Here is a 25,404-nt window from a genome sequence, read left to right as displayed (position 1 = left end):
ACAGTGTAATTTTTTTTTTTGCAGTTATATTACGGATTAATGAAAGATTTATTGTGGAGTGAAAAGGAATTGATTTTTTAGATTGGTACCATTATAGATCTACTCTTCGTGAAGAATGGATTACAGGTAATGCAGCATTCTTGGTTCATCAGACATTCAGATCAGGAAATTTTTTCTTTCCACTTTTTGTATTAGAATTTGGAGATAATTGTTAGAGAAATGGATTGAAGAATTAGATTTTGCAATTTTGCTTTAGGAAAGATTATACATCTGAAGTTTAAGTTTTGTAATTCTTGGATTATACAGTAATTGCATGATTTCAGAGACAGGAAAATTTTGGAAATTTGGGGTAAGTTCCTATGGGACCAATCTGCGGAGGTCATCGGTCCATAGGCTTACACGCTACTTATTCTAGCTTAAACTAACTCACGCTAAGGACAACACGCACACCCATGCCCGAGGGAGGACTCGAACCCCTGATGGGAGGAGCCGCGTTCAGAGAAAGCTTAACTGTTATTGAAGTTTCATTAAATGTTATTAAGTCAAATGACATGAGACTGCTGCTGAGTTTTAACCCAGAGTCGTTGTCCACATCCAATGAGTCAATTTATTTTCAACTTATTTAAAATAATTATTAAAAATTGTGAACCAAGACTGGTAGTAATGTTTTTAAGGAGTTGTACCTTTGCGTATCTCACTAGTCAAATTTTTTAGCTCAGTTACCCAGACGCGCTGTAGCTACGTGAATAGTTTGCATGGCGTTATTCAGTGTGACCCAGGTAAGCCAAATAGTGTAGAAAACAGATCCTTTCGTTAATTACATTTCACTGGGACCAACTTTAGTTTTAAAGTAATCAGTTTTTCATCGTAGTTTACTGTCGGATTTTGTGACAGCAGTAAGTTATTGAATAGGGCATGTTTTTCTTAGAATTCTCGCAGTTAGGTTTCACTATGTATTTTCGCAGCTGAATTTTATCACTAACAGCTGGCGTTATGCAAGCTATCAGCTTTAAAGTGTGGTATGCACACCATTCAAAACAGGAAGTCCAAAGAGACAATTTAACATTAAAATCGCAATCAACATTACAGATCCACTTTCAATAAAATAATTTTAAACAGATAAGTTTCATCGTATTCGGAGCCTCCAAGCAGAACGGCTGTTGCAGATTGCAACGTCATACGGTATCAGCACCTACTGCGATGGTAAGAAGTGCCACTGAGTGCACAAGACGTTAACCTGATGTTCTCGTAGCTGGTAATTAGTACAGCGAGCATTACATTTCTGACGTGGTAATGACGGTGGCTGTGCCCTATCTCTGATGTCCCTGCGGCATTGTCTCTCAGTAACATAATGCATGGCCACATATTTCCAGTGCTATCTTAATGTACCTCCGTTCAGAGGGTGGTTGTTGTCCTGACCTGTACGTTCAAAAACCTCAAACCCACCGAAACAACTGATCGCGATGTGCCAAGCGGCGGAATGACGTAATGGATTGTGTCATCCGAGCCCAACCACATTAGAACCATCGTTGCTGCTAGAGGTACCATCTTTGAGTATAGAATTTCACATCCTGATTAGCCCCGAATCACCTGAATTAAACAGAATTGTGTTATTTGCTATCCTTCCCGGTGTCGCAGTTTTAATGGTTAGCAGTGTATGACTACGGACGAGTTTGATGTGGACGCTTTGTTCACCATGCGCCACTTACGGTGAGTAGATTCTGAAGATGGGAATTGTGTCTGCCGAACCGGTAATAATTGTAATTACGTACTGTGATTGTAAACAACCGTTTTCGTGTTGGCTGGACATTGTACCAGGGGAACTACTGGGCTGGAATCGTCGATGGACATTACTCACGCCAGAATCTGTTTGAACGTGGACTGCGAAGAGAAATTAGTTGCCTGTGTGATAATTCGCTGACGACGCTGTAATTACCGCGCGTGGGGCAAGTGCAGTGAGCACATTTGGCGCGTGTTACCGGCTGCAGACTGTCGTTATCTTGCTTACGTTCCCACGCACTGCCATTAGCCACAGGTGAATCACCATAACGAGCGGAAGCCTCGTTCGTGGAAAGGTTAACACCGCTACGCTCTCGCAATCAGGGCATCGTCTCACGAACTGCACGGCTCCCTCTTCCTGTCACATTTCGACACATCTCTACTGTGGTTCTCTTATTGCATTTTCTTTGGGAGCTCTTCATCTTTTCTGCCTTATTTGACAAGTTATATACAGGGTGGTCCATTGATCGTGACCGGGCCAAATATCTCACTAAATAAGAATCAAACGAAAAAACTACAAAGAACGCGAAACTCGTCTAGCTTGGCTATGGTTGCCCCGCTAGATGGCGCTGAGTGCATTACGTGTTCCCATCGCTTGACGGTACATCCACCCTTGGTAAACATCACCTTATTGATCGTACAGGTATTATAGTGTGCGGAGATACAATTTTCCATGAGCGTACTGAGCTCTAAATCTTTCAAAACAGTTCACTATTGGTCAACATGATAGTGACACTGCTCTTCTTCCCCATGTGCGTCTTCTCAGGTGTGTGTTCGGTCCTGACTTTATTTTTGGGGATGTCAATGCGCGACCACACCGAACAGCGCGGGTGGTGTAGTGGCTTTATGGCCTGGTGCAAGTCAAACAATTAGACGGAGGAGTTCTCCGAGCGACAAGATATACATCGAAAGGACTGGCCTGCCCGTCCTCCTACTTAAATTCCCGAGCACGTGTGGGATGCGTTGGGAAGACATACTGCAGCACATTGACATGAACCAACGAGCGTCCAGTTCATGCCAACCACCGTGTTGGAGGAATGGAACGCTGTACCACAAGAACTTACCAAACTCGTGGACAGCACTTTGCAGAGCATACACTGCCGTGCTGATGACCGTATTAACACTATGACGTGAAATAGCGGTCAACGGCCGGCGACACCACAGTCGTGTCGTGGGCATAGTATCAAAAAATGGTTCAAATGGCTCTGAACACTATGGGACTTAACTTCTAAGGTCATCAGTCCCCTAGAACTTAGAACTACTTAAACCTAACTAACCTAAGGACATCACACACATCCATGCCCCAGGCAGGATTCGAACCTGCGACCGTAGCGGTCTCGCGGTTCCAGACTGTAGCGCCTAGAACCGCTCGGCCACTCCGCGCATAGTATCGCTCAGTGGCCGGCGACAGCACAGTGGTGTCGGGAGCGTAGTATCGCGCAGTGGCCGGCGACAGCACGTTATTATCTTTTGCATTCTGTTGGTGTTTTGCTTAGGTAACAGTAAGTTACACACGTCAACAAGTGTTTTGTTTTTATAAGTACTTGTGCCCTTTCATCATGGCGGACGAAAGAGACAATAGGATTATTTACGATGAATGCGCGGACGTCTTGTCTGACGTTCCGGACGATTTGGCCGACTGGGCAGAAGACAGTGGATATAAAAAAAATGAAAGGGAAGAAGAATGGTGGGAAGATAGTGAAATACGCCCAAGCAGAATTCGGCGAACGCTACGGTTGCAACTGATTCGGCTGAATCGGACGAAGAAGACAGTGCACATTGGTCAGACTTTGATTTACCGAGGACCAATAATAAATTTGAAGGATCCCCGGCTCCAAACATATTTCCCAAACATACACAGAGCGTCGAGTGCATCGTAGAATTATATAGTGGGAACGATCTATTTGAAAATATTAGGAACGCAACCAACAAGTACTACAATCAAAATTGCAAAAGAAGGAAACTGGATTTAAAAAATGTCAAATTTTTCGACGTTACGGGACCCGAATTTAGAAAATGTTGGGGCTTGCTATCCTTATGGGAACTGTAAAAAAAGCAAGCATCGATGATTATTGGTAATTTTTCCGACAGCAACAATAAACCGGATAATGCCGACAGGCTTGCCTAAGTGCAATTCGTAACTGATAATTTTTGCAAAAAGTTTAAAGAAACGTTTAATCTAAGTCAAAACATTTCAATTGGTGAAGGAAGCGTGGTGTGGACGGTTAAATTTTAAAGTTAACAATCCGTAGAAAATTACGAAATATGGCATACTCATTTGGATGCTGTGTGATTCGAGTACGGGATACATTTCCCTTTATAAGATATATTCCGGCGCTGGACAGCCTTTAGCAAAAACAGTGATGGAACTATTGACACAATCTGATGGAAAGTGGCAACACCTGTGTATGGATAACTATTATGTGTAGAACTTGCAGGGAAGGTACTTGGAAATAAAATTCGAGTTTGTGGAACGATACAGCAAAATAGAGGATTTCCGGAAAAATTAAATCGTGCAAAAGTCAATGTGTTTGAAGCTTGACATCAACGGAAAGGTGACAATCGGCCGGCAACAAGCCAAGTAATCCTACTTAGAGCTGTCGGCGCCAAGTAAATAAATTTGTGCGGACGGCAAAGTGTTAACATCCATGTCCCGCCTTTTGTAACGTCCACGGGAGCGTCGTATATCGATTTTAGTGTTATTATTGTCTTTGAATAAGACAGTTGCTGTGGTGTCACCGCCAGACACCACACTTGCTAGGTGGTAGCCTTTAAATCGGCCGCGGTCCGTTAGTATACGTCGGACCCGCGTGTCGCCACTATCAGTGATTGCAGACCGAGCGCCGCCACACGGCAGGTCTAGTCTAGGGAGACTCCCTAGCACTCGCCCCAGTTGTACAGCCGACTTTGCTAGCGATGGTTCACTGTCTACATACGATCTCATTGGCAGAGACGACAGTTTAGCATAGCCTTCAGCTACGTCATTTGCTACGACCTAGCAAGGCGCCGTATTCAGTTACTAACAGATAATATTGTGAATCATGTACCGTCAAGAGCGACGTTCATCATTAATGGATTAAAGTTAAGTATGAAACTAATTACGTCCGCTTTCTGAATTCTAATTCCTTGTCATGTTCCAGACCTCACGTCAGTATAGTCCTTCCCTCCTCACGCCAGTCTGCGTGAGCTAAAACGCGTGCCTTTCGGCCTCCTCTAGTAACGCGGTGTTATCTCTTCTGCCATCACAACAGTTACAATCAGAACACAAAAAAATTCGAGTAAGTTCCTATTTATTTAAAACAGTGACTGAAAAGTGAAGTACTAGCTGGCTCATTCCTCAGTACCTTCAAAAATTTTCGTATAAATTTTGCATGTGAACATATTCGCATTATTTTGTGTTGAGAGTGAAGAAGACTGTGGCAGTGTGAGGGAAGGAGAGAGGCACACTGGCAGTGGAACGTAATGGACAGTCACAGAACAGTGATAGGAAAAGAGTGAAGGAGACAGTGCCAGGACGAGGGGGGAGGAGGGAATGAGAATAAATTGAAAGTGGAAGGAGGTAAGAGACAGTGATAATGAAAGAGTATATGACAATGAAGATGGGAACGAGAGAGATAGTGATAGTGAAAAGACAGCAGCGATAGATAGGAAGGAATGAGATACGAGCAATAAGAGAGAGAGCAAGAGGGAGACAGTGATAGCGAGAGTAGACTGTAATGGTAAGTGAGCTGAGACAAGGAGAGAGAGACATAAAGAAATAATGATAATGAGTTGTGTTGAACGGGAGAGTGAGAAAGGCCAACTGAGAGTGGATGTGTATGAGCGACTTACAGTGATTGGCTACTGCGTGTGAGTTACAGTTGGGGAAGCTTGTGGGAGTTAGAGGTGCTTTGAATGTTCAGAAAGGGCGAATTTGTTCGCGTGCCAAAACTTTTGGGAAAATTTTTAAAGGTGCTCAGGAAAATAGAACGAGGCAGCTTGTACAGCACTTTTGAAAGTGTGTTCAATAAATAGGAACATATTAGAATTTTTTGTGTAATAGAGGTGGCCAGACGGACGCGGCTCGGGCGGTACTCACTCCGCTTCTCGAGCTTGAGGCAGCCGAGTGGGATGGCGGCGGCGGTGGCCTCCGGCAGGCTGAAGGAGCCGATGCCCGCCTCGCTCTCGATCTTGGGGAAGCGGTCCTCGCCCACGGACTCGGTGAGCCCCGTGGCGACGGCGGCCAGCGTGCAGTTCTCCGTCGGCACCTCGGACAGGTCCATGCCGGGCCCGCCGCACCGCGGGTCGCCCATCGCGCACCGGTAGCACTTCACCGCGCCACCTGCAACCAGAAGCATTGCACTCCAGAGGCGCACCCGCACAGAACTTGCAGCAGGACTTACCCAGTATAACACCCTGAAATTAAATGAATGGCGTCATTGGCAACGGAAACAACGAATATTCAATGAAATGAAGTAACTGTGCTGTGGTCGAATTACTTTAAGCTTTAGAATAACGTTACGTCGTGTTTTGATTACATTACTCTACCCAAATTACACTATAGGCCATAAAAATTACTACACCAAGAAGAAATGCAGTATGATGAACGGGTATTCATTGGACAAATATATTATACTAGAACTGACATGTGATTACATTTTCAAGCAAGTTGGGTGCTTAAATCCTGAGAAATCAGTACCCAGGACAACCACCTCTGGCCGTAATAACGGCCTTGGTACGCCTGGGCATTGAGTCAAACAGAGCTTGGATGCCGTGTACAGGTACAGCTGCCCATGCAGCTTGAACATGACACCATAGTTCATCAAGGGTAGTGCCTGGCGTATTGTGACGAGCCAGGTGCTCGGCGACCATTGACCAGACGTTTTCAACTGGTGAGAGATCTGGAGAATGTGCTGGCCAGGGCAGCAGTCGAACATTTTCTGTATCCAGATAGGCCCCTACAGGACATGGAAAATGCGGTCGTGCATTATCCTGCTGTAAGGATCGAATGAAGGGTAGAGCCACGGGTCGTAACACGTCTGAAATACAACGTCCACTGTTCAAAGTGCCGTCAATGCGAACAAGAGGTGACTGAGACGTGTAACCAGTGGCACCCCGTACCATCACGCCAGGTGATACGCCAGTATGGCGATGACTAACACACGCTTCCAATGTGCGTTCACCGCGATGTCGCCAAACACCGATGCGACAATCATCATGCTGTAAACGGAACCTCGATTCATCCGAAAGAAATGACGTTTTGCCATTCGTGTACCCAGGTTCGTCGTTGAGTACACCATCGCAGGCGCTCCTGTCTGTGATGCAGCGTCAAGGGTAACAGCAGCCATGGTTTCCGAGCTGAAAGTCCATGCTGCTGCAAACGTCGCCCAACTGTTCGTGCAGACGGTTGTTGTCTTGCAGTCGTCCTCATCTGCCTTGTGGCCGTTAGTGTTCCCGTTACCTGCCCTGGATACTAACGTAATTTCAGGCAGCGTCCTTTCCTCACCTGTTGTCTCTGTCCAGCATGGTGTGTAGTCTTGACAGCTAATACATATTTATACATATTTCATTGTGGATAATCACGTTTGTAACTTTTTGTGTTTGGGTTCTCATGAACCGATTGGTGGCAAACAAGTCGTTTTGTCGGTCGGTCCGTGGCTGTCCCCTGGTTGGGTTCCGACGGATCAAGTGTAGTTGGGCTCACCACCTGTCCCACCTAATTGACGACGGCCGATCGACCTCCCTGGAGGCTTCTGAATGCCATTTTCCTTATTGTCCTTCTCACCGGTGTTTAACTATCTGTTTATAATCTATCATAGCCAATGATTCAAAAAATTCTTGCGTTTACTGGATTTTATGTATTTTTGAATTTTGGAAAATAAATTGTGGGACTTCAGCCACTTAAATCCTTATTAAAAAAACATTGCGCCCTTCTGTCTTTGAAAGGTTATGGTAATTTATTTTAAAATCTTGAAAATTTTATTGTATGCCTTCAGCGTTTTGTATTGCATCTTGTTCATGTTTGTCTATTCACCCTTGCCTTGAGGCTCTCAGCCTCGCTTTTTATGTGTATGTTTATTTTATTTGCAATTTTAACTGCATGTTTCTACCACTTGAGATTTATCTTGTTGCTTTAAGATTTCTTATTTGGAGGCCTTCAGCCGTGAAATAATTTCCTGTTTGAAACTTGTAGTTCTAAAGATTCGGCTATGTGCCATTTTGGTTTAAAGGTGTTATTAAGATACAATAAATTACAATTTTGAGTGAAGCTGACAGACACCTTATTTGGCCCTTTCTACTATCCTAATCACCTGTTGTGCCCAGCGGGTTTAGTGGACGTTTCAAGAACACAGACTTAATCAGAAAAGCACAACAGAAATAAACGCCCAGGCTCGGTGTGTGGCAGGACCTTACAGATTAACCAGAAGATACGAACGTCGAAATCAAAATATTATTACATCAGATCTGAATGTACGTCACAGCGAGGTCATCGGCTCCGTCAGATCAGGGAGGGATGGGGAAGGAAGTCGGCCGTGTCCTTTCGAAGGAACCATCCCGGAATTTGCCTGAAGCGCTTTTGGGGAATCACGGAAAACCTAAATCAGGATGGTCGGATTTTTGTACAGAGAAATCAAAAGGTGTAAGATGGATCTTTGGGAAAAGCTAGGCGTCTTTACACATCTAGAGCGATAGGACGGAAATTTACTGAATGGCCAGCTGCTTCTCGCTTGCAGATATTCTTTTGAAGGCTTCAAACCTATGCTGTCCAAAAAGTCTTCACACGGTTGCCGCTAGCCTTTGCGAGTTGCTGATTCCTCAAAATTCTAATATACATTATTTGTGCATACGTATTCGTCTTCCCAGTTTTATATTTTGTGAAGACACTTATTTTACCCAATCTCGTTACTGTATGTTTTGCACTATATGATGACCCATACACTGATCTTTTTCACCGTCAGGTAAGTTTATCATAGCACATTCAAGCTTTAACATTATTACTGTTTGTACGATAATGTACTTGTGGTGTTATAAGGGTTTCAATGTGAGTTAATGTATTTTACTTTACAGTATCGTCCTTCAACATTCTTCATTTTTCACTGTGCTCTCACTCCTTCCACATGCCTCCTCAGCGCATTTCGCATTGGCCGTTTATGCCGCAAGTGTTCTTCGATCTCGGTGCACGCGCCACATGCTTTGTTTTCCTGGTGGTCACAAGCTACGTTTCCTGTCTGTCGGCGTGCAGCTCTTAACATGACCTGACATTTTATTTCATTGGTTTTATTCGTGGATTTTTAACTACTCTTAGTTGACAAGCCCTGGTGATAGGGACCAGCGTATTTAATGACATGTAAAATTATTTCCGCTGATAGCATATTTTCGTTGGACAAATGTCAGATCGCTTCATTATTTGATATTTTTCCAATGAGGAATTTTAGTAGGTATCAGTTTTTAGTCTTTTGGTTATGTTTTATTGTATATGTGATATTCCCTCCTCTTTGTGGAGATGTAGTCTCTATATGACGCGTGATTTTGACATGTACGTTTCCGGCTGTTACATTGTCTTCAAGTATTTCTGAAGAAGACAGGTTTACATCCTTCGAAACGATGCTCAAACGCTGAATAAAACCACCTTTGTTGGAAATGGTTGGCTGCTTTGGATTGATTTACTGACTTTTAACCGCAGCCGTGTTCAAAATATTGATTAGTTACAAAATTAATCAAAAATGGAAACCCATGAAATTAAATCGTTACCACACCGCATTCAACAAATGACTGTAGTTGCGGAAGCAAGCAGCTACAGGCCCTCACTGAATGCCAACACCGGCAGCCTACGATTAGCTTTAAACAACAGTTAGCAACAGTATGGACAGAAATTTCTAGAACACACATAAAACAAAACAATTACCAGACATGAAATATTTCAATAAATCATTGAGTTAATATAAAACGCTCGTTAAAAGTAAACCTATCAGAGCTCGAGACTATATAAAACTTTTAGCCAACAAAGGGATAAGTCATTAGCATCACTTAAACATGATAACACGTATTCATTGTCCAAACGTAGAGAGATTAGTACGAGCGTAAAGTATATCTATAAACCAGATAAAACTTTAAACCAAGCTGGCGAGTACAGTAAAAGTAACGGCTCACATCTAAAATTTTAAATGGCTACGCTAACTGTTAGCCGCCCTGTTCGCAAACGAATTACGAGTATGCACATTTGTGAAATAAATGGGCCAGAATATGCTATCAATTAATAAAGGTGCATGTGGCTTGGCGCTACTACTTTACGGTTTCAAAAGGAATAATAAATTTATTGAAAACCAATAACACCGGACATACAGCTCAAGAAGGTGCCATAGCATTACAAGGGAAAAGTTCCTAATAGCTCACTACAATCAAAGTGTAACAGTGACATCGTTCAGGTCGTGGTGGTGGTGATGGTGGTGGGTTGGTGGTGGTGGTGGTGGTGGTGGTGGTGGTAAGTTTTTATGGGACCAAACTGCTGAGGTCATCGGTCCCTAGGCTTACACACTACTTAATCTAACTTAAACTAACATATGCTAAGGACCACACACACACCCATGCCCGAGGGAGATCTCGAACCTCTGACTGGGGGAGCCGTGCGAACCTTGACAAGACGCCTCACACCGCGCGGCTACCCCGCGCGGCGTCGTAGGGAGAGTGCCAGTTTCCACCAGTTACCTGACGGCGAAGGCAAGAAATCATTTAAGTGAAAACACGTTGATGCTCACCGTTTTCAAAATGCAGCGCTGCAGAGCCTCCACAAATACATCCATGAGCCAGTTATCAATCCACTGAGAGTGCTCCATAACTGTGAAGACAGGATTTAGAAGACGCCTCTATTTATCCAAAATGGAGACACCGAACTCCTTTAATTTTGGATCGTGATCGCCACCGAACACCACGCCTACGTCTCAAGTTCATTGTGGCAATGGTTACATGGCACACAATGCCCCACTACAGGCTTCGCACCACAACGGGCCTGGTACGACTTCATCAACTCAAAACGAAAGCACTCAAAAACTTACAAACACATTAGCCCAAGCACAAGGCAGAGCTAATCGACACCCTCTTCGAGACGTCCAGCGTACCAACTTCAACTGTCGATGCCACGATTAACCCACCTCATAGCAGGCGGCGATACCATGCTTTCACGAGGTGGAAGCAAATATTCGCCATCGACTGCGGACCGGCTCAGTAATATGGGCTAAAACAGTTCAGAAATGTTGATCATGCAAAGTAATAAAAACACCGATGAGTCACAAATTTATGAGCACCTGCTTGAGGCGGTAATCTTCTTTGAAAATTCTGAAAAAATTAAATTTTTTTTTGTTGCTCAACATGTTCTCTGGGATCTCTGCTTCATTGAAGTTTTCATTCCAAGTTTGTCAGAAACTCCGTTACCGAATTACAACGCGATTTGTGAAAAGGTGTCTCCGAAAATCATTCACAGCTGGAAATAAGTAGCCGAAATTGCGGCCAGGATGCCAGCATGTACTTTTAACGAAGGACTAACCGGCATTGTGGAAATTACAGAAGTACTTGAACTTGAGATAAGACCAGCGCGTTACAGCTTCTGCACTTCTGTAAGAAAGCGGACGAAACGCGTATCGAGAGAGCAGAGCAGCAGGTGACAGAAGTCGCCAAAGAGGTGCGCAGGACGACAAAGAAGGTGGATGAGGTCCTTCTTTTCGATCTAGAAGGATTTCGGTATGGTCCAGGGATCGCTGACTAGAGGTATGATTAACTTGCGTTAACTACAAAAAAATGTAACTCAAAACCTTAAAAGCGTTTTTGTCGAAACCGTTTTCTCAGATTGGCGGGAAACATAGCTTTAGAATGGTACACACAACTTTGATCAGAATTCGATGACGACGTTCTAAATTAATTTATCTATCAGCATACGTAGTTGTTTTGTGGTATCTTCAAAAGTCCATTTTCGGTGAACGACTTTGTCTCGATTTTTTGGGCGAAAAAGTGGCGTTAACGTCAACAAGTCACCATTATGTAAGAATATTTTTCAATTGTCCTCAGTATGATTGTGGAAACTATACTGTAAATGACTTATACAAAATTATTTTGTTACAGGTCTATAGGAGGGCTTCCAGAATTCCCTCCGATGACCAATGTTCCGGCTACCAGGGGCCCCTTCCACCTGTTCCAGCAGTTACAGGAAGCGTCCGATGTGGACACAAAACTGAGTTCTTAAAGACAAAAGTGTAAGACATATAACTGTTTCATTATTGTTTATTTTACGTGAAAAATCACGAAAAACACTTATTTTTCATGCTTTCACGGGAGGGGGGGGGGGGCGGGACTAACCCTACGCACAGAGCCACTAGTCTCGCTGGTATGCACTCCACGAGTTCCTGGTACGTCCTTGGAGGTATGTGGCGTCATATGTCTACGCACAAGTCATGAAACTTCCGTAGATTATGGGCCAGTGATTTGTGGGTGGCGAGGTAGATAGCATCCCAGAACTGTTCCATCGGGTTAATACCAGGCAAGTTTGATGCCCAAGAAGTCAACATGGATTCACTATAATACTCCTGAAATCACTGATTATAGCCTTGTGACATGGATAGTTAGCCTACTGGAAAATACTAGTCGCCGTCGGGAGCAATATCAAGAGTGAACGAATATGTAGGTGGTTCACTATGATTTTCATGTATCCATGGCGATTGTGGTACCTTTTTATTACTATAACCAGTGCCACAGAAGTGCAGATCAACATACCCCATAGCACAACACTGCCTCGACCAATCTGCTTCTGTGGCACAGTACATGATTTCAGCAGCCATAGGCGTGGATGTGGGCGTATCTGATCTGGTGCAACAAGAAGCGTGATTCTTCTGACCAGGTGACACATTCCCATCTACCCTCAGTTCAGCCTCCATGATCCTATGCCCACTGCAGTCACAACCGACGATTTTGTTGCGTCAACATGGCACTACACAGAGGTCCATGATCAACAACGTGTGCTGTCCAATGTGCACTGAAACACTTACGGCTGCATTGACGTTGTACTCTCTTGTCAAAAATATCTGACCTCCATGTTCTGTGATGAGGCGTGGATTTCCAACACCTTGTTGTGCACCCATGCTCCTTTAACTACTTTCCATAAATGCTCACGACAGCTGCACCTGAAAAGCCAACTAGCTTCGCCATTTCCTAGATACTAGTTCCTAGGCGCCAGCCTGTAAGAGCATCCGCAGAGGCAGAGTAACTTCTGTCAATGGCTCACCCCATTTGTGGGCCATATCGCCGCTGGAATTATTCCCCATTCGCTCATATACTTTCGATACCACTTCATGTGACCGCAACACCACAAAGTGGCAATCTGTCTCATAGTTCTCGTGGTCGTGCGGTAGCGTTCTCGCTTCCCACGCCCGGGTTCCCGGGTTCGATTCCCGGCGGGGTCAGGGATTTTCTCTGCCTCGTGATGGCTGGGTGTTGTGTGCTGTCCTTAGGTTAGTTAGGTTTAATTAGTTCTAAGTTCTAGGCGACTGATGACCTCAGCAGTTAAGTCGCATAGTGCTCAGAGCCATTTGCCATTTGTCTCATAGTCGGCACTGACCACAATGTTTTACCTCATTAGTGAATGTTGTGATGAATGAAGTCTTCTGCCAGACCTCGATTTCATCCTTTTCGCAAGCATTATATTTTAAACCAGCTTGTTTATACTGCGCAGTGAATTTCTAGTCCATGGTAGATCTTGTTTCTTGTCCCGCTCGGATGGTCACATTAGAACTGCTCTCGTGACAATGGTTGGACTGGAGTGTGGTTGACAGCGTTTGTGGTGATGCTGGCGCCGCTCCGACCAGGCGGTGATAAATGGGAGCAGAGAGTTTTGGCCTGACTGGCAAATGAACTGACGAGTCTTGGGTTGACCAGTGGGTGAGGACGAGCGTTGGGTTGACCAGTGAGTGAGAAGGACGAGCCTTGGGTTGACTAGTGCACGAGCCGTCGAGTCTTGAGTTGCCCAGCAGGCGAACCAGACGATTCTTCGGCTGAGCAGCAGGCAAGCCAGACGAGCCTTGGTTTGACCAGCATGCGAACAGAACGTGTTCTCAGCTGACCGGCAGATGAGAGGACGAGTCCTGGGCTCACCAGCAGGCATGCCAGGCAGAGTAGTGATGCCTTGGACATGTGGTGAAGGCAAAAGATGGCTGCCTGGAGCTATTTTGTGGACAGCAGAGGCAGTTATTCATGCTGTGTATGCCATAAGCAGGACCATATATGCAGTCTGTTGTTTTGCGTGGAACAATTGGAGCAGTTGATGGACAGCAAAGAATGAGAAGTCCTCTCCGAGCTAGTACACCAAGAAGCTGTCTATTGCAGGTATGGTCACTATAAGCAATCCATTGGGGCTGTTGGCGTCTTTCTCTGGGCGATAGGAAGGCTATTCCAGTGGAGCCACAAACAGAGGCTTTCAAATTGCAACTAGGGCACTAACTAGGTGCTATGGAGACCGACAGTAGCGACGTCGTCAGTTGAATGATGCAGAACGGTATTCAGTGAAGAGTACAAGTTGTGCATCGAGTGCATCTGATGACCAGTAATATCATACACAGAGGTCTGTGAGTACAGTGTGGCATGGTATGGTGGTTTCTCTGAAAGTGAGAGCTATTTATATCTTCGTATTTATTTTTGATCGTGATGGATTTTGTATGTGCCATCGTACAGAAGCCAATGTTGTTATTATTATGCTGTGAGTGTCACTGATTTTGTTGATGCCATTGTACTGAAAATGATCTTGTTATTTTACACTGTAAAAGTGGTCTGTTTTGTATGCTATATTGTACACAAAATGTTACAGAGAAATTTGTGTAGATAATTCTGCAGGTGGTAGATAGCAACTTTGCTTTAGTGACTGGTTGGTGACGGGGGTGATCGTAGCTCTATATTGAGTGGTGGTTGAGAGTAGCTTTGCTTTAGTGACGAGTTGGCGATAGGAGTGGTTGTAGCTGAATATTTAGTTAAGTGCTAGAGTGGTAGCTTTAATTAAATCAGAGATTGTAGATCATTCTCCCATAGTTACTCTCAGGAGCTAATTTTATTGTCATTTTTCTAACTATGGCCAGTGAGATATCGTGAATTATTATTGTCCCGATTCTACCTGCTAGGGTAGAGTAGATCTGCATTTTGTTTTCATTGTGTTAAAGGTATTTTATGCTGTTACTCTCATGTTCAGCCCTTCCTTATAGCACTACAACAGGGTGTAAATTAAGTTTTCTTTTGTTATCATTTCTTCACTGTTAAGAAGACTATTTTATGTTTAATAAATTGTTTGTAAAATTGAACCCATGTCTGCACAGCTCCCAGCCCAAACCGCACTCCACTCAGATCTTGCGCTACATTACATAGACGATCAACGGTATGTGCTACATAAGCACTGCTTTACGTTTCGACACCAAGTAGCACGGACTGAACTCTAAGCGTTCAGACAGTGTTCTCGGAAATGTAGGGGGATGGGTAAACAATGAAGTACTTTCTTTGCAGTGCAGTGCGGAGTATCAGCTTTGCAAGTTCTGTGCAACAGGGTGATCTTTCAAGAAGCAAAAATGGTTCAAATGGCTCTGAGCACTATGGGACTTAACTTCTGAGGTTATCAGTCCCCTAGAACTTTGAACTACTTAAACCTAACTAACCTAAGGACATCACACACATCCACGCCCGATGCAGGATTCGGACCTGCGACCGTAGCAGTCGCGCGGTTCCAGACTGTAGCGCCTAGAACCGCTCCTCCACTTCAAGAAGCAATGCGGTAACATAAACACTAACCACATGTATTGAACATCATGTTGCTAATATTCTTAAGTACCTGGTAACTCTTTCCTCTTTCCATACTCTTTCCTCTAACACTGGTGCCTATCGCACATTTCCTCTTCCGCACTAACAGTAAGTCTCCTTCATATCACGTTTTCCTCACACATCTCCCTACCATATCTCCCTACCATATCTCCCTACCATATCTCTCTCCAGTTCTTTCCCATCAAACTCACCCACTTCTCTCATATTCCCTTACACCTCCCTCTACATCCACGTCTGTAAGCTTCCTTACGGTGGCTCCCCAACACTGCCTCTCTCTCACTTCCCCTCCACCACCTCCTACCTGCCACCTCTTCAGTGGCCATTGTTTCTCACTTCCTCTCTTTCATCCCCTTCACTTACATAACTTAAACCTCTCATATCTTTCATCTTCTCTGTCACCCAATCCCCTCACTTTCTCTCGCCTATTCTCTATCCTTACTTGTTTTACCTCTTATCACTCTGTGTCACCTTTAACACTCATCCACTTTCTCAGTCAGTTCCCTGACTTTCTAATCTTATCTTCTTTGCCATTGTAAAATTGTTCATATTTTGCCTGAAGAGCAGTCATCGTCCTCTTCCAGCACGTCTCTACATACGAACTGAGAAAACAATTAGGAAAATAAAATAGCATGGCTATAATAAATGAATAGCCGAGGGGTATTGTCACAATAGTTAACAGAAACAAAATGAAAAGAACATGGTGCATAATTAACAGGTATCGCCTTAGTTGGGCGCCCCTCAGCGAATGAGAGGCGTGCAGCAGAGTGGAAGCTCTCGGTGGCAGCCGTGCTTCGCTGCCTCCAGCGTTGTGCTACGGTGCTCCTCGGGCTGTGGGGGAACAAAGAGGTGCGTAATGAAAGAAGTGCCAGTTTCTCGCGGCCTCGTTAGCTACCGTGGCAGAGCTCATCAACAGCTGCTGTCCAGCGCCCTCGCGCGTCTACGTTACGTCTGCTTCTGCGCTGCCAGCCTGTTGTACGGCTGCTTGCTTCGCCAGTCAACGAAGAAAAGAAAAAAACGAATGGGAGAAAAAAACCGTTTAGTCGCAAATTTTTGTACAGTGGTAGGAGACAGTGTTACGAACAACAAACTAAGAATCTTGACCAGTGAGGTGTGGATGTGGGAGTCGGAGGGCGTTCAGAGGTCTTATTTCCATGCTTTTCTTGAATGTTTTGAAAATTGCGGCTTCTAGCGAATATGTTTATCAGAAAAAATTAAAGTAGATAAAATTTCCTACAAAAAAGTCCTGCTCATTTTTTCTCTAGGAATATTAGTTGCCGCGTTAGAGGGGTTCGAAAAATCACACATAAAAACCGTGTTTTAATTACATAAAGTTTACTGTTAAATGAAGTCGTTTAAGAACAAATATTAAATATGTGTACCACTCCTGACCGCAGTAGAGCCGTAGTGATGGCTAAATTCGGTTCTGGGGCTGTAACACAATGAATGTGGAGGGAATGGAAGTCAGAAGAAGGAAAGTAGGCCACCAGATTGTGGTCATGCACTTCCCTCCTTCACAGGTCTGGAAAATGAAGAGCTAACAGGTGATCCCCCACTCTATCCCCCCCCCCCCCCAACGTCACAAGAAGCAACTACAGGTTGTTTCACGAAGTTATACCGATCCTTCGCCTTATGAATCAGTGGCGACATAGGGCCCAGACATGCCCGCGGACATTGATTTTCCACAAAATACATTAACACTACATCGAATACAGATATAACTTATTAACAATACTAAAGCAAGAAACGCATTGTATGGAATCTATGTACGTATCTGCACAAGCTCACACCCCACCGGTAAGGGTTTTTGGTATGTTATTCACGACACTACCTCTTACCACAATATGATTTTTCCCATAATTTTCCTTCATTGACAGGACTATCATTCCTGAGGCCACCTCCAACAACTCGTCAAGCATTGAACAAGGCACAAAATTTATCGTTTCCAGCTTGTGACTAATGGCAGGACTTTTCGTTTTCAGTTGGGGTTCTTCCAGATTGTAAGCGATTCAGAATGATGCACAAATGTAGCAAACTTGTTTCGTACGCCCGATAAGCGATTTTACACCGCAAATGCTACTCACGCCACGCAGAGGTACTGTTGTGTGCAGGAAGGAAAGAAGGAAGATTAGGATTTATCTTTCCGTTTACAACGTTGTTACAAGAGACGGACAGTTCTACGAGGAGCAGACGAGGGAATTCACTTGACGTGCCAAACCTCGAAATTTCGTAGGCATCAACTCTGTACATGACGATTATCATAGAGCTCACATCATAAGCTTACAGACTGCTTCCTCGTCATATGTAGGAACTGTGTGATGCGTAGGGTACTAATCATCCCAGTAATGAAGATCAACGGCTCACGTTGCTTCGGTGTAGAAGGCAATCAGTGTTGACGCATGATAATCGCTATAAGACCACGAGAAAAGACAAGGCAGATTTTTTAATGATACCGTAACCGAAGTTGCCATTTGCGTTTCTCTTAAAACAGATGTCATTATGTTTCTTAAGAACGCACGACTCTTGCAAAACGCGACATTACAGGTTGCGCTATAACATCTTTACAAATCTGCAGGGTGCTTTGCCTTAATTTTCTTCTGTTTCCTCGAACAGATATCTTTGTTTGACGTTTAACAAAAACTCATTGGCTAACACAGAATAATGATATATCAATAGTCCAAAAACCATTATTTTGTGAGATAAAAGACGCAGTGTGGAGCATTTGCAGTTTTTTATTCGGTTTCTAACTATTGTACAGATCATGTCCAGAGCGAAGAAAAAACTAGTGCTGCGAAATGCAGTTTATTAGCAACGCGATGAAGTAACTACGGAGGTTGTGAGGTTGTACAATTTTTGTAGTTCTCTTAAGTATCCTCGGATATTTGACGAACTACATTTTGCAGCACTAATTTTTGAACTTTTTCTTTATTTTTTATTTGAAGCTCTCTGAGCAGCATATCGTAACTGTTTGTTTTCATAAATAGTCATTTAAATAAAAATGAATTTTTACTATGCGAGATTTTTAAATCGGACTAAAAGGTTTAAAATAATTTCTCGTAGCCTCATACAGATCCCTAACCTCATATGGATTGTCCTGGAGATTTGTGACTGTGAATTTTTAATAGGTCCTAAAATACTTGCAAGAGTAAAAACATGAAGCGCGTGCAATACTTAACTGACGTGAGTAGTTCACCTGCTAACTATTATTTGTTACGTGCGCCACACGTTTTTCGTTATAAATCTGAGAAGTATTTTCGTAGCTATCAGAATTCCACAAACACAAATTTTCTGGGCTGTCTTTTCGGATTAGGAATCTGTACTGAAGTAGGAGAAATTATTTTATAGTTTCAATTCCATTCAAAACGCGATATATTAAAAATTCCTTTTTATTTTAATAATTAATTTCTGCTTTTTATTGTGTGTGTGTGTGATATTTTTCAGTCGATTTCAAACATTTTGATGAGATCACAGCACAGGTTATTTAGGTTTATTTAAGTTTCTCTTCACCTGATTCAGCCAGTACATTGCTTCCTCCTATGTACATCTCGCAAAAAAACACACAGAGGGGTTGCCAGCAACCGTTCTTCTCACAAACCATTCGCGGTTGGTACAGGAAAAGGGGTAAGTGGCAGTGGTACACTGCATGTGCTCTCCGTCACACACCAGACAAGAAAAGCAGTGAGCACTGCATTACCGTCCAGTTTCTCAGCTATTCTGCAAATTTCAGTTCTCTAGCTCATAGGTAAGTGATAGTGATAAACAAAGTACTCTCCACCGTACACCATACAAAAAAATGAGTTAATGCTGCATTGTTATCCAGTGCTGAGCTATATTTAAAATTTCAAGTACCTAGACTATCGGAAAGTTACCTTAAAATCAATGGCAAATTTTGTACCGGAAAGACAGAAAGACAAGAAAGTGACCTAATAAAAAGTAGTTAAACCAGCAAGTGGTCCGGAAGTTTATTAAAGTGTATCATTATTATTTGATTTTTTTTACTGTTATTATTATTGCTTTTATCATAATTTGTATGTATAGCACCTGTTGTAAAAATACTGCCAGCATTTACTTTATTAGGTCTTAGTCATTACTCTTTATTCATATTGTCACTAGAGTAATCTAATTTTCTTATTTAAACTATTGTCACGATGTAACTCTGATGTGTGAAATGCTGCATGTGTGGAACACTGGTCCGATGTAAGAGAAGGCCTGATGGCATTAATCTGATCAGGTTAAATAAATAAGTAAGTAACAGCAGTCATGGTTTCCCAAATATGTCATCCCTTCGATTACATCAAAAAGTCCTGATGACTATCAGCATATAGCCAATGATTTTCTGAGCGAAATGTCTGCCTTTTGCAGAAAAGCACAGTACTTGAGACAGGTGCAACACAAGATTTGCCGTAGTTACTCAGGCATTACAAGCGTAAAACGTCAGCGAGTAACGGAAAATGACATTAAAACATATAGATTTTTCAGCGACTGTTCTTTCATCATTACGTAGCTACATCTACATCTACATCCATACTCCGCAGGCCACCCGACGGTGTGTGGCGGAGGGTACCTTTAGTACCTCTATCGGTTTTCCCTTCTATTCCAGTCTCGTATTGTTCGTGGAAAGGACTGTCGGTATGCCTCTATGTGGGTTCTAATCTCTCTGATTTTATCCTCATGGTCTCTTCGCGAGATATACGTAGGAGGGAGCAATATACTGCTTGACTCCTCGGTGAAGGTATGTTCTCGAAACTTCAACAAAAGCCCGTACTGAGCTACTGAACGTATCTCCTGCAAAATCTTCCACTGGAGTTTATCTATCATCTCCGTAACGCTTTCGCGATTACTAAATGATCCTGTAACGAAGCGCGCTGCTCTCCGTTGGATCTTCTCCATCTCTTCTATCAGCCCTATCTGGCACGGATATTCTTTTTTATTTTGCTTTGCAGTGCTAGACTACAGAAACATGAAACAGGGCACAAACAAAATTCGCTGCAGCTGCGCTATCACTGGAACCGCACTATTCTGGCTCGCGGAAGCTACGCGGGCGACCACGGGAAATTGAGCGAACAGTCACATGGAACGAGAGACGCTTCGCAACACCTACAACACGAAAGTGAAAGAAATAAACTGCCAGCCACAACTGCAAGTATGGCCCTGGCTACTTAGCGGCGTCGCTCAAAAGCTCTGTGGGAAACAGAGAACCGTTGTTCACTTCCAGCAGGTATCACTCATTCCTCACGGGTGGTGCTGACCTTGGCTAAAGCTGAGACACGTTGCGTCGGCCGGAAGCTGCGCATTTCCGTTACATGGGCCGAAGGGAACAGCGCCTACTAAGCAAACCTTTGTCCGCTGCCTGTTTGTCAGTCGAAATCCCGAAACAAGTCCTTCACGCTGCATCGGGGTCGGCATTCTAATATATCCTGACGACAAATGAAAAAATGTGTAGGTCATGAGGATCTCAAACTGTGAATGTCTGTCGTTAGCGGACAATGCGCTGAGGCTTTGCATTTTCTATGTCCTCTTTATTGTTGTTTAGTTTACATAGCACCCACGCTGCACTTTCTTGCATGCTTGGTAGACCTATTGGCTACGGACTGCATATGAGAACATAGAGTACACGAGAGCTGACAAAGGATAATGACAATACAGCACCCTAATTATTAGCAACAAATACAAAAAATGTTAGATTATTGTCGATAAGAATGGAAGTATAAACACACTATTTTGCTCTGCCAAAAAAAAAAAAAAAAAAAAAAAAAAAAAAAAAAAAAAAAAAAAAAAAAAAAAAAAAGAAAAAAAAATCTCTTAGAGAATGTTCTTACTATACGACGCTTTCCATAACTTACATTTACGTGATAGAGTAGTCTTTATTGACAAGAAACACGTTCATGATACAGCAAAGAATCTCTCCACAGAAGTAAACACTGACAGTCAGTTGTGCGCGCAGTTGCAGTCTCTTTGGCAGCCCACGATTTTATTCACGTAGTATATTGTTATGTGACAACTGTGATGATATTCTGGGTGATTCCGTCATGATGTTACAAACTTTCAGGGATGACGGAGATGGGTGACCCTGTTCTGGAAGTGAACGAGTCGAAATGTATAAACTTGTTCTGTTACCTCTAACAGTGAAATGCATTTACCAGTACTGTTGTTGCTAATCGGCTATTGCTTTGTAAACACGCTCATGCCAGGCTACGTCGTTGCATCAAGCCTCTTGACTGTTTGCTTGTCTGTACAGCAAAAGCAGTAAGAACTGTGTTGCTTGTCATCAGATCATTTCTTCTTCAACATTTATTGTCTGCAAACATGATTACCACTGAGGAGAAACTAGACATGCTACTTTTATACGATGAATGTCACACAAATGGCAATGGAGAAATGCCTGACGAGCCTACTGTCGCGCTCGTGAAAACGTGGAAAACTTACGTACATTGGAAATAGTTTTTGTAAGCCCCATCGGATGCGCCAGACGCTAGCATAAACCGTAATTGCTTATATTGATCCTGTTCCCATGTTGTATATACCGAGCGAGGTGGCGCAGTGGCTAGCACACTGGACTCGCATTCGGGAGGACGGCGGTTTAACGCCGCGTCCGACCGTCCTGATTTAGGTTTTCCGTGATTTCCCTAAATCACTCCAGGCAAATGCCAGGATGGATCCTTTGAAAGGGCACGGCCGAGTTCCTTCCCCGTCCTTCCCTAATCCGATGAGACCGATGACCTCGCTGTCTGGTCTCCTCCCCCAAACAATCCAATCCAATCCCATGTCGTATAGGAATTGAGGTTTTACACCAGTAGCGTCAGCCTGTCTTGCTGCACGTAACTACAGAGCCAGGCAAGAGACCTCCGCCGATTCTGGCCGCATTGCTCTGCAATTTGAATACTTTTCTAGGACTATTTGCGAAGGGTTTCAAGGTCAATACTCACAAGAGCTATATCGCTGTAAATGCCTTTCCAAGAGCTATCTAAGGCAGCTGCAAAAAGTGCACGATTCCGTAAAAAAAAATAATAAGACTTCTTTCAGTACTTCTGTTGACACCAGAGTTCAGAGCCTCATTCATACAAAACATTACGTATCCCTCAGCTTATTATGAACTGCGTAAAATCTCGTTTCGACATCTGGAACGGCCCAGGAAAAAAAGCAAAGTTACGTCTTACCCTGTATAGCATCTTCTCTCAAAAACTTGAAACATTTAAAAGACAGTGCAGTATAAGTGGAGTTCACTAGATATGTATCCATGAAGTCTTAGTAGCCTATCCAAGGGGGTTGTTACACACTGATGGAAAAAAGGCACAACACAAAAATAATTATCCACATCAGATTATTCGCAACTGCGAATAATGACTACCATGAGCTGTAGAATGGAATGATTCGAACCCGGATTTCCCGCTCGCGATCAGCAGGAAATCCGGGTTCGATTCCCGGTCCGGCACAAATTTTCACTGTCGTCATTCCAGTCCACAGCTGATGGTAATCATTATTCGGAATTGCGAAGTCATCTGATGTGTTTAGTAACGGCTGTGGTCACCGCAGTGCATCGTCATCAGAGTAACAACGGCACTGCAATCTCGTAAAAATAAATAATGTACAGAAATGAAATTTCGGGAGTATATTGCAAGGTCACAGGTTAGTGTAAGCGCGTGATAAGCTATTCCAAATGTGAAATGGTTGTACATTAATAACCAATGTAACGCCAAAATGTTGAAAGCAAGCATGTAAAAGTGCATGCATTGTGTTATACAAGTGACGAATATCAGTTTCAGGATGATGTTTGGTTTGTGGGACGCTCAACTGCGCGGTTATCAGCGCCCGTACAAAGTCCCTACCTACGCTCTGTCCAATTTCGCCACTTTCCTGTATGATGATGAAATGATGAGGACAACTCAAACACCCAGTCATCTCGAGGCAGATGAAAATCCCTGACCCCGCCGGGAATCGAACCCGGGACCCCGTGCTCGGGAAGTGAGATCGCAACCGCGAGATCACGAGCTGTGGACGAATATCAGTTTGTGGGATGGAGTTCCATAGCTGTTGCCCTTGGTCGGTCAATACGGTTAATGCTGTTTGTGGATGACGCTCCCAGACAGAACGAGGGAAAAATGACTGCCTATATGTCTCTATACGAGCCCTAATATTTCTTATCTTATCTTTGTGGTCTTTTCGCGAAATATAAGTTGGCGGCAATAAAATTGTACTGCAGTCAGCCTCAAATGCTGGTTCTCTAAATTTTCTCAGTAGCGATTCACGAAAAGAACGCCTCCTTTCCTCTAGAGACTCCCACGCGAGTTCCTGAAGCATTTCCGTACCACTCGCGTGATGGTCAAACCTACCAGTAACAAATCTAGCAGCCCGCCTCTGAATTGCTTCCATGTCCTCCGTCAATCCGACCTGATATGGATACCAAACGGCCGAGCAGTACTCAAGAATAGGTCGTATTAGTGTTTTATAAGCGGTCTTCTTTACAGATGAACCACATCTTCCCAAAATTCCTCCAATGAACCGAAGACGACTATCCGCCTTCCCCACAACTGCCATTACGTGCTTCTCCCACTTCATATCGCTCTGCAATGTTACTCCGAAATATTTAATCGACGTGACTGTGTCAAGCGCTACACTACTAATGGAGTATTCAGACATTACAGGATTCTTTTTCCTATTCATCTGCATTAATTTACATTTATCTATATTTAAAGTTAGCTGCCATTCTTTACTCCAATCACAAATCCTGTCCAATTCATCTTGTATCCTCCTATAGGCACTCAACGACGACACCTTCCCGTACTCCACAGCATCATCAGCAAACAGCCATCACTCCAGATGATACCCTCACCTCCGATGAACACTCACCATCGAGCACAACGTACTGGGTTCTATTACTTAAGAAGTCTTAGAGCCACTCACATACTTGGGAACCAATTCCATATGCTCGTACCTTAGGAGTCTGCAGTGGGGCACCGAGTCAAACGCTTTCCGGAAGTCAAGGAATATGGCATCCGTCTGATACCCTTCATCCATGGTTCGCAAGTTATCATGTGAAAAAAGGGCGAGTTGCGTTTCGCAGGAGCGATGCTTTCTAAAGCCTTGCTGATGCACGGACAGCAACTTCTCTGTCTCAAGGAAATTCATTATATTCGAACTGAGAATATGTTCGAGAATCCTGCAACAAACCGATGTTAAGGATATTGGTCTGTAATTTTGAGGATCCGTCCTTCTACCCTTCTTATATACAGGCGTCACCTGCGCTTTTTACCGGTCGCTCGGAAGTTTACGTGGGTGCAAGAGATTCGCGATAAATGCAGGCTAAGTAAGGAGCCAATGCAGTGGAGTACTCTCGGTAAAATCGAATTGGAATCCCATCAGGACCTGGCGATTTATTTATTTTCAACCCATTCAGCTACTTCACAACCACAGGGATGTCTATCACTGTGTCCTCCATACGGGAATCTGTACGAGACTCAAACGGCGGTGTCACATGTGCTCGATTGGAGACAGATCTGGTGATCGAGCAGGCCAGGGCAACATATCTATTCTCTGTAGAGCATATTGGGTTACAACAGCAGTCTATGGGCGAGCGTAATCCATTTGGAAAAAGAAAGAAAGGAACCATCCTGGAACGCTGTTCATGAATGGTAGCACAACAGATCGAATCACCAAACTGACGTACAAATTTCCTTTCGGGTAGCATGGGATAACCACGACAGTGTTTCTGCTGTCATATCAAATTGCACCCAAGTTCGTAACTCCAGGTGTAGGTCCAGTGTGTCTAGCACGCAGGACCTCAACTGGCCTTCTAACCAACAAATTGCTATC

General features: G+C 43.6%; 1 protein-coding gene across 1 annotated transcript in view; it reads right to left on the bottom strand.

Annotated features, from left to right (window-relative positions):
* The window catches only part of LOC126456923 (uncharacterized), a 260,935-nt gene that overhangs the window by 40,246 nt on the left and 195,285 nt on the right, over positions 1–25,404 (bottom strand). Inside the window, exon 2 of the mRNA XM_050092856.1 lies at positions 5,858–6,100. Within this exon, the coding sequence (XP_049948813.1) occupies positions 5,858–6,100 (243 nt within the window). The remainder of the gene's footprint in view (positions 1–5,857; positions 6,101–25,404) is intronic.

The sequence above is a fragment of the Schistocerca serialis genome, chromosome 2 (assembly GCF_023864345.2).
Source record: "Schistocerca serialis cubense isolate TAMUIC-IGC-003099 chromosome 2, iqSchSeri2.2, whole genome shotgun sequence".
Lineage (NCBI taxonomy): Eukaryota > Metazoa > Arthropoda > Insecta > Orthoptera > Acrididae > Schistocerca > Schistocerca serialis.
This window is presented reverse-complemented; position numbering and strand designations above follow the sequence as displayed.